At 36.7% G+C, this 14318-nt stretch overlaps 1 protein-coding gene across 1 annotated transcript; it reads right to left on the minus strand.

Moving 5' to 3' along the window:
- Nucleotides 1-4: 4 nt before the first annotated feature.
- Nucleotides 5-13177, minus strand: LOC135682620 (methylmalonyl-CoA mutase, mitochondrial). Its single transcript, XM_065197585.2, has 21 exons — nucleotides 12992-13177; nucleotides 10546-10671; nucleotides 10095-10226; nucleotides 9404-9510; nucleotides 8765-8843; nucleotides 7928-8032; nucleotides 7423-7557; nucleotides 7011-7128; nucleotides 6488-6699; nucleotides 5867-6043; nucleotides 5547-5630; nucleotides 5046-5151; nucleotides 4630-4721; nucleotides 4061-4105; nucleotides 3504-3578; nucleotides 3332-3382; nucleotides 2702-2803; nucleotides 1785-1925; nucleotides 1404-1531; nucleotides 1110-1198; nucleotides 5-777 (listed from the first exon to the last, which is right to left on the minus strand). The coding sequence occupies exons 1-21, from the start codon at nucleotides 13160-13162 to the stop codon at nucleotides 689-691; spliced, it is 2364 nt and encodes a 787-aa protein (XP_065053657.2). The 5' UTR covers nucleotides 13163-13177; the 3' UTR covers nucleotides 5-688.
- Nucleotides 13178-14318: the final 1141 nt, after the last annotated feature.

Consider the following 14318-nt stretch of genomic DNA (forward strand, 5'->3'; position numbering starts at 1 on the left):
GAAATACCAAATTTCCAAATTCATTAAAACTGCATAAGCAACATACAGCAATTTAAATAAAGATACGTCAATTGAAGGTCATTCAACAGCACTTGAAGAAACAAAATACGCTTATAAGATAATCATAATTGCTGACATGTTAATTTAAATCATCTTTTATTTGTTAATATAAGAGCGACATGGTTTTGTACGAGACCTAAGCGGATATGTAGTTGAATAGCAATAACAAATAAAAACTACTTAATACTATGATGTATTACAGCAATTACTAGGATGCCGTTAGAGAAAAAGGCGAGTTTATTTACCTAAAAATTATTTCGACACTTGGCAGGTTAATTCAGCAAAAAATTTAATATCTATAAGGTGATATTAGAGCTAAAAGGGTGACTTTTAAGTAAAACGAAATGAACATTAAACAAACTTAGTTGCAGTTTTCAAACATTTAAATTTATTTGCTTTCTATGAATTTCGTGTAAAAACTGTACTGCTTTTGTTCATATGAAATGAAACTATCAAAGGCCTAAAACTTTCCATGATCAGTATTGTAAATGATGCGTTGTATGAAAGTAGAGAAATTTGAACACAGAAGAGTGATATTATGTACAAATCTACAGCATGAAGTTAAATATCAATCATTGTTATTAAGCAAAGCAGAAACCTGTAAAGGCACACAAAACGTCATTTCAGATTAATTGCTCATTTTTTCACCCCCTGGTCCATTGAGGTTAGCTTCAATGTCGTCAATCACTTTGCATGCAGCTTCGGGGATCTTTGTACCTGTGAAAATAAATATTGCAATGCAAAACACGTCAGTAAAGGGTGGGTCCAAGAAAGCGCTTTGATGCTCTCAATAGCAGGATGGAATATTGATTTCCAGGAATCGGCTAGGGTCAAGATTTTGGGAGGAAATTAAATATGGCGAAAAAGAATGAACTCTTTAATGTACTTCAAAAGTTAGAGAAAATTGTTGAATGAATGAGTTTTGCAAAAAGCCTACAATGTCTTAAATGCTTCTAAATCTGTTAGAGTTCTATCTATTTATTGAAATCTTAAGAGATAGAAAATTGAGAAATCTCAAGAATTATTTAGAGATAAAATATGAAACCTACCTGGTCCAAAAACACTCGAGACTCCACATTCGAACAGGAATGGGTAATCTTGAGGTGGTATCACACCGCCAACAATAACAATTATGTCCCTGCAGAAAAAAAGGATGTGAAACGTTACTCAACGGAAAAAAATTGGTATAAATAACATACATTGATTACTGTCTTGATCGACTACAGAGCCTCGTATACTTGACATTACATATCTCAAAATATTTCTAAAACTGATTTTTTACTTCACAAGGTTAAGCCTAAAACAGCAGAAATTGTGATGAAACATGAAAACATTCAACTCACTCTCTTCCGAGTTCCTTCAGCGCATTTATCAATTCTGGTACCAGTGTCTTGTGGCCAGCTGCTTGCGTACTCACTCCCACTGCATGGACATCCGAATCAACAGCCAACTGGGCACATTCTTTAGGCGTCTATTCAAGGTAAAAAGAGACAGTATTTAAAATCTAGCAAGGTCGATCGATTCCGGTTAATCAACCGGAGTCAAAGAAAGTTCTGTTTACAATGGGAAAGGGAAATGGGTGACCTAATGGGAACACTGTGACAAGAGCAATAATTGTAAACTAGTAAAAGGTATTTTAGGAAGAGAATTCAATAAGAGTAAGCAATAATGATGACAGTAGTGAGTAAAGTACTCTGGCATGGAAAAATAAAACTAGGACTGACCTGGAAGAGAGGCCCAACATCGACATCGAATCCGAGATCGGCGAATCCACTGGCAATGACTTTGGCTCCACGATCATGCCCATCCTGACCCATCTTGGCAACTAGAAGTCTTGGGCGACGACCTTCCATTTCCATAAATTGCTAAAACATCATTAAAAAGAATTATTTTAGTTAAACTCTCTGAATTTACAAAAGACATATTGGTCGTTGGGGAACATGGGACAGCATACTGAGTTTGCCCCTACGACCTAGCCCTAGGTGAATAGCAATTTGAATACTTTCTTACAGATAAAAAATTAATGAAATACAAAGTAATTACGTTATACTTTGACATTTGCTGCAAATAATAACGTCATTACAGATACAACCCTACCTGAAATCTTAAACCAAGGTTAAGAAATTGGAAAGTTATAAAGAAGCCAATCGGGTATGTATACTTCATTCCTTCATCAGATCATTCCCTTTTTCCTCTTCGCTTATTTCGACGCCAATATAGCAGTAAATTTAGCCAACTTCATAATATACAGAGCTTTTTTAGGAACATGGCATGAAACTGACAATGAGGTGCTACAGCGAAAGGCAACTCAATCAGCGACCACAGGAGAAGGGCAATAGGCATCTTATTATCTTAGCTACTGCACCTTCCAACCAGTGGCGGACTTTTGGGGGAGGGGCGAGGGGGGCGACCGCCCCCCAATACTTTGGAGGACAATGGTCTTTTGTTCTAAAACAATAGGAAATGTGACGTCATCTTACTTAAACAATAGGCTTGCCCCCCAATATTTGATCAAGTGTCCGCCCCTGCTTCCAACCTCATAACTTCGTAGCATTTCATATTAATAAAATCACTAGAACATACAGCGCCTTTAATTAAGCATTCTTTCATCACTCAGACAGATAAACAAGAAAAGACCTACTTTGATTCTGTGGCCCACTTCTTCAATTTCATTGGCTTCTCCATACTCTGTTTTGTAGGCACCACTCACCATACGATCACTGGCTACATGGCGTTTGTAGACCTAAAATTTTTACAGAGATTTTGTAAAAAATTGAGACATTTCTTAAGAGTTAACAAAGTTGCCTGACGATCGCATTGACCGTAAAACTCGTTGAAAATTAAGAGCTAAGAACTGAAAAATAGAAAATTAGCCGGTTTAATCAACAAATCGAAATTTCTTTTTCAAAAAACAACTGCATGAATAGGCTTTTGCTATTTTAAACTAACTGAATGTTAAATAATAAATCAGTTATTGTCAACCAAACTTAAGTTCAAAAATTAGCTTCTTTTTTCGTAAATTTTGGCTGCAATTTCGAATCAATATATTCTTGTGGGATATTCCAACCTATGTTTAGGTCTATGTTTTCTTTAAAATACAAATATTTCAAGCTTTGCAACAATAAAACCTTGTATCCGGATAACTCAAGCATATAAATGCTTTTCTAAAGGTTCGTGTGGCTCAATCCAAACTGCAACATTTTAAGCGACTCTAAAAAAAGATAAACCGACGTGTAGTTAAAAATAAAGGTAATATTATTGACAATCTTACTTTTTCCATGGCATCGCTGATTTCCCCAACGGTACATCTTGCTCTGGACGCCTAAATAATGAAAAAAACCGAATGACTGACGGCCATAAGCATTACAAGAGGACTTGAATATTGTAATTTTATCTAGATGATGTCTACTCCAAATGGGTAACAAATCACAAAGAATATTTACCTTAACTGCTAAATCAAGAAGATTTCCGCTGCTACTTTCACATGCCTCTGTAATGTCATCGAGGGCTTTCTTGGCCTATAAAACATAGGAAGAACGGTCAGTAACGTAATGCCAGAGCTACAAGTGACCATACAGAAGTTACGGCCAACAAAAATGTGACCAGGTAGAAACACGGGCCTGAAAGGGAAGCTTGAAAAGTATTCGTAGTTACCCTTGTTCTTAGATCATGGGACGGATATCATACACGTATGTCAAGAATCTATCTTTTTAGAAAAACCAGTCAAATTTCTTGACACCATGGTAAATTCAAGTAAAAGCTTAAAGCCTAACTATCATTTATCACTTTTGCGGTCTTCAACTGATGGTAACAAAACCCAGGCTAAAAGGCTGAGGGGAAATTAACGAACAACTCTACCTATTTCTCCTCCAATGGCCTTATAACACAGAAGTATTATTTATAGAAAGAAAATGGTATTGAATGAATACCAAGTGTAATATCAATTCGTCAATGTTTTTAATTAAATGATATATATATTGAAAAATGAATTACAACGTACAGCTGCAGCATCTCTGGTATCTCTAATGCGTTGTAATTTTGCAACCTAGAAAAAAATAATAATTTCTTCATTCATAAACGCAACTTTGGTTCTTGGATAAAACAAATGAACTTCAGATAAACAAATTACATAAGCATTCGGTTGAATTGTGCTCGATGGTGGCTTAATTTTTCTTTCTTCAAAACACAAACTGAAACAAAGGGAGTTCTTAAGCCAGTAAACGTAGTGAAAAATTAGACACCAGAACATGCGATACCTCAAGATTGAATTGTGCAATACTGACAAATCTATCGAAGCAATACTTGAAACTTTAAAAATGCAAGACTTTAACTTAACGAAAGGCAGCTCCATAACTATAAACCGTGGAACAACTGGAATGACAAAAATGCGACAAATGGAATAGTAAAATGTAGAGCTGTACACTGTTTTGTAAATAGAACAGGACGGTTCAATCTAAATGCGATCAAGAATAACATCGAAATGGCATCAAGAAGTATAAAACAGAACGGTAAACAGCATTTTTCAGAATTATGAATAGATACATTCTGCCGAAGAACAAAGATGTTTACCTGGCTTTCTCGTACTTTCGTGTTATCTACACAAAGAACATCGACAGGATCTTCATTTGCCAGCTTGTACTTATTTACGCCGACAATGACCTCTGAAAAATAAATTAATAAAAACGTTCACAGGCAATAGCCTTGGAGAAAACCCAGAAAAATAGTTTACGTGCAATGCAAAAAAAGAAACCCAAACTATGTTTTCAAAAGTCTCTATCTACTTGTTGTGCAAAACTGTAATATGTTTAAAACTTAATAGACTACATCTCTTCTCTTATACTCAACTTCTCAAGCCCAGTTATGATTATTCTGCCCTGGCTTACAAACAATGTTGAAGCCATACGAAAACTGAAGATAAAATTAGGTTTAATACACGTTTAATATACGTTTAACATTTAGGTACAATAAACAAAATGAGCCCCTACCTTGGCCTGAATCAATTCGTGCTTGCCTTTTAGCAGCACATTCTTCGATACGCAGTTTTGGCATTCCTGATGCGACAGCTTTTGCCATACCTCCCATTTCTTCAATCTTTATTGAAGGAAATATGTACATTTCAATTCTACCGTCATTTCTAACAAATAACCATTCTTTTAAGTCTGTTTTAAATCACCCATCCTCCTTCCTCGCACTATAAAGCTTTTGTTGTAGATAAAATAAATGGGTAGAAAAGTATAATGTTCAGGATTCCATCTTTGAGACTGGCCCATTTCTCAAATTCCTTCTAGCAGCAAAATCTAAATAACTAATGCTCTATATTTATTTTTCATGGCAATGTAAATTTTGAGCTCCACGCGTGTAAGGAAATTGGGCCCATTTCAACACCATGTACTTATCAATACATGACAATAGGAATAAGAATATTATAGCAAGCACACTAACAATGTGTTACGAATTGCAGCAAAAAAAATCAACAGCACTTCTACCTCATCTATAACTTTCTTTGCTTCTTCATATATCTCATCAGTAAGGCTTTCCATCATATATGAGCCGCCCCATGGATCTGCAACCTAAATACAGGCAAGCATTATGAAATAGTAGACAACTCAAAATTGAAAACGCTTTTTGAAAAAGAAACTTTCGATCGAGCGTGAATGTGTGTTAATGTATGAGACATAGATTCAAATATTCGTTAGAGGCGAACAAAACGTGAAATTATTGCGATCATAGTTTTAGAAATGGCAAGGGGAGCTGCTTATAGCCCCAAACATTTATCGACTTTCATTTTATTGAAAATTCTGCTTACATTGGGTATTCCAGACTCCGACTGCAGAATAATTTGTGTGTTTCTTGCAAGCCTTGCACTGAATACTGACGGCAATGCCAATGCCTCGTCGAACGAATTAGTATGCAGTGACTGGGTGCCTCCAAACACAGCTGCCATTGCCTCAATCGTCGTTCGGATGATGTTATTGTATGGGTCCTAGGAGAATATGGCAAAAAGTTGTTGAGATTTTAAAACAGACACTTTCTAAAAGCTTATGCAAAGCATTCAATAGATGATGCTCCCTTACTGGTGTCAAAAATATTACAATTTGCTGGTTTGAATTTACTGGTTAGATGCTCTTTCGCCGCTAAGAACCAGCCCTGGGGCTTGCAGTTATCAAGTTTATCTGACAAATATCTTCAAAATTAACATTTGAAATTTCTCCTCTAAATCTTCAACGATTTGAGACTTCTTAAGAATTCAAGAAGCTGTTTTAGAAAAGAATATCAAACACCGCTGAAAATTCAAACCAATGACTATATGGAATGGTTCGAAAGGGAACGAAAAGAATGTAATTTAATGAAGATATAAACATTTCAAAGCCTGCCGTTAAGAGGCAATTTTTTGGAGCAAATATCCATCATTTCAAAATTCATCTACCTGTTCAGTTAATGACCACCCAGACGTTTGTGAATGAGCTCTCAACAGCAAGGATTTTGGGTTCTTAGCGTTGAACTTCGTCTTGATCAAATTAGCCCAAAGTCGGCGAGCAGCTCTCATTTTTGCGATTTCCATGTAGAAGTTCATGCCAACACCCCAGAAGAAAGAAAGACGTGGTGCAAATTTATCTATGTCCATTCCAGCCTTGATTCCTAATTAAAAGATCAAGATTAATTATCAGAAAATCGATCAAACTTACAAAAAATGCAAACGACACAATAATCGACATAGGAGATAAATTAACAAAATTCTCACTTCAACAAAGATAAATAAAATAATCCTAAAAAGTGCGACAGAAACTACCCCTATTTAAACTGATAGTCCCTTATCAGAATGCAAAAAAACTCCCTTATCCTTCAACTTCTGGAACTAAATTAGACATTTTGATACCTCTAGGTGAGAGCCTGCTTTGGCAAATATTATATTTAAGAATGAATAAAAGTTGTTCCTTAGACAGTGATACCTGTTCTGCAATACTCTAAGCCATCTGCAATCGTAAATGCCATTTCAAGAATGGCATCAGCCCCTGCCTCTTGCATGTGGTACCCAGATATAGAAATACTGTTGTATTTAGGCATATACTGTAAGGAAATAGGAATTTAATGAGAACGTAGTCAAACAATAAGTAAAAAAACAAGAAAGTCAAAGGGCTAGAAAGACTGATATAAGGCTACTGAACATTGCTTCTCTGTCACTTTAACCAGCCTAAGCACAAAACCAGATGAACAGTTGAAATTGGTTAGTTCAACTTTGCAATGTGAAATTCCTCTGCATGTTCATGCTCACTTATAACAAGCTACCTTTTTGCCACGTACTGAAAGGCAGACTTCATATCACAAAAAAGAATAAAAACAAATTGCCAGAAAGCTACCAACCTTTGATGTGAACTCAAAAATATCTCCAACAATTCTCATCGAGGGCTCTGGAGGATAAATGTATGTATTTCGCACCATGAATTCCTTCAATATATCATTCTGAATAGTACCCGACAGCTTGTCATGACTCACACCCTAAAACGAAACTTTACATCAAGCTTGAAAATTGCCCAACAAAAACTCTTCAAAATGGGGATCTCTTTACCTTAAGATTTTCAGATTTTATTTGTTGAGCTTCTAAAAGTTTACTTTCGAACGTTCGTAAAAAATGAATGTTACAATATAGGCACCGGTGCCTTAAGGCAAAGGCACCCAGTGGCAAATGCACCTACATGCGAGGGGAAAGAGTAAGAACGTAATACGGATAAATATACCTTCCTGCATTGTGCATTCAAAAGATCTGCTGATAAGGGAAAAGAAAAGCAAAGCAAGCATCTTGTCGCCTGCTTCACTGTTCGCTTCATTTGCCATCTAGAATCTAAAATGCATGAATGTGTTTACTTACTTGTTCCTCTGCAGCTACAATGTACATGGCTAATACGGGCAATACCGCGCCATTCATTGTCATGGAAACACTCATCTTGTCTAACGGGATGCTATCAAACAATTGCTGTAATGAACAGAAAACAGCTGTATAGAAATCGCTAAATAATTGCTATATAAAAATCTACTAAATGGAAATCTATGTCAGTATTTTTGTTGTGAAATGGTACCCAGGTTACAATTCAAGAAATACATCTAATTATTTGCTTTAGTTAGTAAGCAATCTGATAAAGTAAGACATGGCTCATCTCGTGTGAAAAAGCGAAGCAAGTACCTAATTTCACTAAATAGAATTGGGAGATATAAGATGCAACTGGTAACATTCGGCTATTGCATTGCATTGCATTGCATCGCATCGCATCGCATCGCATCGCATCGCATCGCATCGCATTGTATTGCATTGTATTGTATTGCATTGTATTGGATTCCCAACAAGCATCTAATGGTAGTTTTTAGGGCACTGAGAAGCTGCGCTTCTCAAGCAGTGTCCTAGTCGTCACATTTGATATGGTCACACCATATGATTTCTATGCCTGTTGCTGGAAATACACAGAGCTGGTGACTCTCCTCACTCTGGGTGAAAGTTTGGTCACATCAGGAACTCAAACCCCAGTGCTTCAGATCTGTAGTCAGTGACCCAAACCACTGAGCCATCCTCGCACTATCGCAGGTTTTGTCAATGTTTACTTCAAATACAGAACTGCATTACCTGGACAAAGATGAGCAAAGTAGCAACATATATTGCCATTGTCCTAGAAGCACTAAGGTACATTTGTTATAGCAGTTAAGCACGACATACCTTCATGTCCTCGACTGAATCAACAGCAACCCCTGCCATTCCAACATCGCCATGCACCCGTGGATTATCTGAATCATAACTGGAAAACATCAAAAAGATAATATGATTCAGCTTGTCAAGTGTCAACTAAGTTTGCTTGCTAAATATTACATGTCCTTGTCAAGAACAACTATAATGATTTAAGTGTTTGAAATTCAAGTTTCACCAGTTGGGTTAAACTCCACAATATATTATATCTTATTTATCTATATTGCAAAAATATATCCTTTGCTGGGATCGTACTTGAGAAATAAAATGCATGATTGAGGACTTTTTGTCAAGTTTTTGTGAAACAATCTAATGCAATGCCTTCATTCATTAGGAAATGTCTCCCATTTGCAACAGGTTGCAAGAAAGAATGTTACTGTTTCAGTTGTGGGCAAGAGTTTAAAGAGTGAGAGCAATAATGGCACCTAAAAATGGTTCCTACTGCTCTCCTACCTCACTGTTTTAGCAGATAAGTTTAGATTCTTGAGCAAAAATAATTTTGAACACAGATCTTCAAAATCAATTAGATAAGGATAAACCTGAAAACTTTTGAAAAAAATATTTGAAAATACAATTTATAGCATCAAAGTCCCAAAAAGTGACAAAACGTACCCCCTGTGAGTAGCAAGATCAAATGCTACACTCAATCCTTGCTGGCCAGCTTTGATGTTTTCTTTATAAAACCTGTTACTTTCTTCCACAGTACTGAATCCTGCATACTTTTATTACAAAAAATGAAATCAGAGAATAAAAGCAACATTTGTAAAAAACAGTGTTTTAAGAAATTAAGGATCTTTGTAGAATCATCATTTCAGATATTATGTGCTCTTTTCATTGTTATTCATGATACATTATAAGATGTAAACCAAAGACAATAATTCCCTGCATTAAGCTTGAATCTCCAAAATTTGTAATAGGTGAAAGGGTGATATGAACAACAGAAACAAAATGAAACGTTTATAATATACTTTCAGCATCTCAGGTATCAAGAGCCAACAAGTATGTATCAATTACCTAGGAAGCGCATGCATAAAGCCTCAACTTTTTTGATAAGATTTTAAATTCCTCCTGAGAACACCACAGGAATAATGAGCCAATCAGCCATAACCAAAACATCTCATTTCATCCGGACAACAACAATTACATCATATAGGTAAACTGTTTTGTTCAAGAAAACAAAAATATGATGTAGTTCTATCCTGCATTGAAAACCAATTAAAAGTGTGTTATATTTAAAGTTTTCTGATCCATCCATCTACATGACATTGAAAGGGAAAGCAGAAATTTTCAGTATCGGTCATACCTGACGAATTGTCCAAGGTCGATGAGTGTACATGGTTGCATATGGTCCTCTTGTGAATGGAAAGCTTCCTGGGGTCTCTTCTTCCGCATGTTGTGTGTCTCGTTTAGTATACAGTGGCTTTACCTTAATACCCTGAAACATTCAGAATGGTAAACTTCATTATGAATATTATTTTATAAAAGGTATATTGAGTCCTTTCTTCACAACAACCATTTCTCCAAGACAATTGACCTACTATCTTTTATCATCAAACTCCATATGCACACTAAACGCATTAAACAAAAGACACATTAAGCAAGCTAAATAAACAACATTTGATAAATTAGCTAAATTATGATTTCTTTCATCCAAGATTTAAAAATAGTAATTCCAGTTATGTTCACAACTTGGACCAGAAACATAAACAAACCCCATTTTAATTTCAGGTGAAAATTAGATAACAAAAAATTACCTCAGGGGTGTTCCACATGAGTTTTTCATTTGGATCTGCACCCTTTATTTCCTTTTTAGCCTTTTCTGCCCATTCTGGATGCAAAGGCTCCCTGTGTAATTGTGCTACTGCCTGGTAGGTACATCCCTAAAATTTAGACATCAGAACTAGAACTTTCACCAAAACAAAACAGATATCAACGTCAGGGCTGGCAGTGGGATTTTTCAGTTATGGCAAAATGTTTATCAGAGCATATTGAAGTTGAGCTGCTGTGAAAAGGAAGTTGAATGATCATTCTGTATCATAACACATACTCTGTCCAATGATTTGGGTACAAGTCGTCATTTTGTATATATACAGGCTTTTGTCGGAAAGGCGTGCGATCGCACGTGCACGCCCTGGCGCACGCCTACCGCTTTCCAGGAGTGCAAAACATCGCAAGCCTTCTTTTATTATCGGAGCAAAATTCACAATTATTGGTTTATGGGTTTTTGAGATGAGTTCATATATTCATCCTTCCTTGGTACAATTACTTCATGCCACTTCAAAAGGCTTAACACCTTATCAGGATTGCAGATAAAATAAAAAAATTGAAATAACCATAGGACTTATCTACAGAGGAATCCCGATATTATGAAACCTTAATTTTCCGGCATGACAAAAGATATCTGGCCCCTTGAATTCTGCCTCCGCACAACTTCTCTCGGTATATCGAATCCCATATATATTAACAAATTCTCGTATATTAACGAACCTAATTGTAGTCCCTTCATCATAATTTTCCCCAATATGATGAACTTTTCCAAAACTTTTCATCGTTATTTTGGTCTACTTATTCCCCGTGTATTTATCGCTATTTCTCGGTGGAATCATTATTGTTAGCGACAAAGCATACTTTGGCAAACATGCACTTTTAATGATGCAAAAAAGGAGAAGAGATTTGTGCAAACTTTTAAATCTAGATTTAGCGAAATTTAGTTTAATGGAAAATGGGCCATCATTATCATTTATGCATCTGGCCAGTGAGGTTCATAAAATAGCTGTCATGCTCAATAACAGAGGGCCCTCGGGGCAAGGATTTACACGCAAAAAGGGTCATTACAACCAGATGAACGCCACAGCATCAATGACTCTACAAGCCCGTAGGAACCGGGGGGCTGGGGGGCTGGACCCCCAAGGTCAAACTGTGGTATGTTTCCTTTATTACAGTGTACTGAATGAGAAGGAAAACAATGGGCAGCCCTCCAAGATCAATTTTGTTCCCACGGATGAAACCTGCTTATGACATGGCAAACATATTTCTGTACCTGTAGTGCCTTTTTTGTTGATATATTAAATAAGCTCAGTTTATACTTGTTTAGAAAGTTGCTCAGTTGCTATAATGTAAGTAGTCATGGTAAGAATTCAGCGAAGTAAGTTTCATCAAACTATTGCTGTCATCATTTTCGTGTTGGCGATTTCTCCGTAGATTTATCATAATTACCAAAAAGTTTTGTGAAAAAATGTCACACGCCATCACACGTCTGGATGTTTTCAGGGGTGCGGTGGTTAGCACGCCTGCTATATTTTTCCCAGGAAAGCCTGATATAATTCAAACTTTTCATGGAAAAATTTCCAAAAGGCCAGTGGACTACCAATGCCATTAAGCTTACAGGTGATCACCTATACCAAAAAATAAAGAAAGGCAATCAAAGTGGCCAGAAAATGGCAAGAAAGGCCAGAAAATGGCAATCAAAAGCCAATTAAGTGGTTGAATAAACCACTTAATTGAATAAATTTTTTCCAGATTGGACACAAAGCAAATCTTGTCCTGCATAGGCTGTAACAACTGAAACACAGCCAATTTTTGCCTTCATAGTGACAAAGTAGAAACAAGATGTGTATGTCTGGCCTTTTCGGTCATAAAAAGAGGTGAATGCAAGATGTAAATACGTAAATATTAAGAATTCCAAATGGCGTATCACACTTTCCATTTTCAAAACAGCGCATTAGGCTTTTTAAAACTTTGTAAAATGCCATTCTATTGCCTAAAATCACAATTATCCCAAAAGAATGGTCTTCTCTGGTAGACCCTACTACCTTAATGTATGTTTTAATATTTACGATATATAGATCTTTTAACCGAAAAGGTGTGCGAAATTGCAAAAACCAAATGTGATGCAAAAATTATACAGTATAAAAGAGTGGTTAAAAATCCTCCTTTTTTACAATTTGGATTGCATGTACTGACGAATGCATAAAATTTTGCTCTTTCTTTTCCAAATTATGTTGCATTTGCTCGTGAAGGAAATTTAGCAATGGTAACAAATATTGAGAAAGAAAAACATTTGATGGGATAGAGATTGCATGGCCGAAACGTGATATTTCGTGAACGACAATAATAAAATATAATAACGTAGGCCAGGCCTCGCCACAGGTTATGTAATAAATTGTAAATTGATCGAATCGTCAATGGGAATCGATTTACCTTGAAAATCGGTCTGGTAAGACCCTTTTCCTTAACAAGCCTTGGAATGACGGTATTTAGTCTGCAATACATGATGTTTCTGCAGATATTGCGATGTGTACAGGCTTCCAAATGAAAAACCCTCAGACCAGTGTAGGTTGAAGGTGGTGCGGCAATGAAGGTGGCATACATATGTACCAGAAAATACTTAGTGACAAAGGGCACGTTTGTGCCAACTTTTTGACAGGTGTGCGGATATTGGAATATGATATCCAGGGACAAGCGGGGGACTACGGTGACTTTAGCCCCCCCCAAGAATTTCAAGATCTACTTAAAATCTGGTCATACCAATGTCGCACTGCTCTTTTTTTTAGCGTATGTAGCCCTGCCCCCAAAACTTTTCAGCCCTTAAATCTGTAATATGCTCTGCGGTCCTTGGTGGTGTCCTGGGGTTGCTTTTCTTGTTTTCATTTATTGTTATGGTGGCCATTGGATATATTATTGAGAGTTTGAAATGAGCACCGGGATGCACCCACCCCCAACTCTTAAGAATTAGAGGTCAAGTGAAGAACCTATTTGCAGCTGAGCTCGTGCTCCATTTTTAGCTACCTTTGCCTTAAAAATGCTTTCTACTACATTTAATGATTCATGCAGGCAAAAAAATTCAAGCAACTCATGGGCTCAAATGCATATTGGAGAGCTGCAGGCGGGGACAAGGCTTTGGGGGTAGTGCTTGGGGGCAGATGCCTTAAATTCGCAAATTTTTACTTTTGCTATTGTTTTCGCAAAATTTGGTGCAAGAGCTTTAGAGTAACAGAAGGTTTTGCAAAAAACTTTACTGTTCTTCAAACACTGGGGGTCATCGCCATCTCCCCAATCGTCAGATGTTTTAGCTGTGAAATCAAATTCCCCCTTAGCCCATCTGGTAAATGTCTTTAAACTTTGCAGTCAATTTTAACATGTGCTACGTTTTTAAATTTGGTTGTACCACTAGCCAAATTTCCAAAAGTATTAAGAGCTTTTAGGGCTTTACCCTTGACTCCACTGAGTACATGGCTCCTGCGGGCTACTCTAGGGGTCCAGTTAGGGTCAGAGAATTGCCCACAAACGGTATTTGACAATAACCCCCAAATGGCAGCACAAGGACAAATATTTGTTGGTTCAGAACCGCTGTTGATTCAGAGAAGATAAAATCTTGTTTATTTCTATGATAAAATGCAAGCTAAACTAGGCCATTGTGTTATTATTGAAACTGGGCCTTTTGGTAGCACCCTCAAACTGTATCTCCAATCAGACCTTAATTGGAGTACCCCCTTGGACATGGCCACATCCCAATTATCCAGTATAA

This window comes from Rhopilema esculentum, chromosome 16, assembly GCF_057945365.1.
Source record: "Rhopilema esculentum isolate cy_ngs chromosome 16, ASM5794536v1, whole genome shotgun sequence".
In the NCBI taxonomy this organism is placed as follows: Eukaryota; Metazoa; Cnidaria; class Scyphozoa; order Rhizostomeae; family Rhizostomatidae; genus Rhopilema; species Rhopilema esculentum.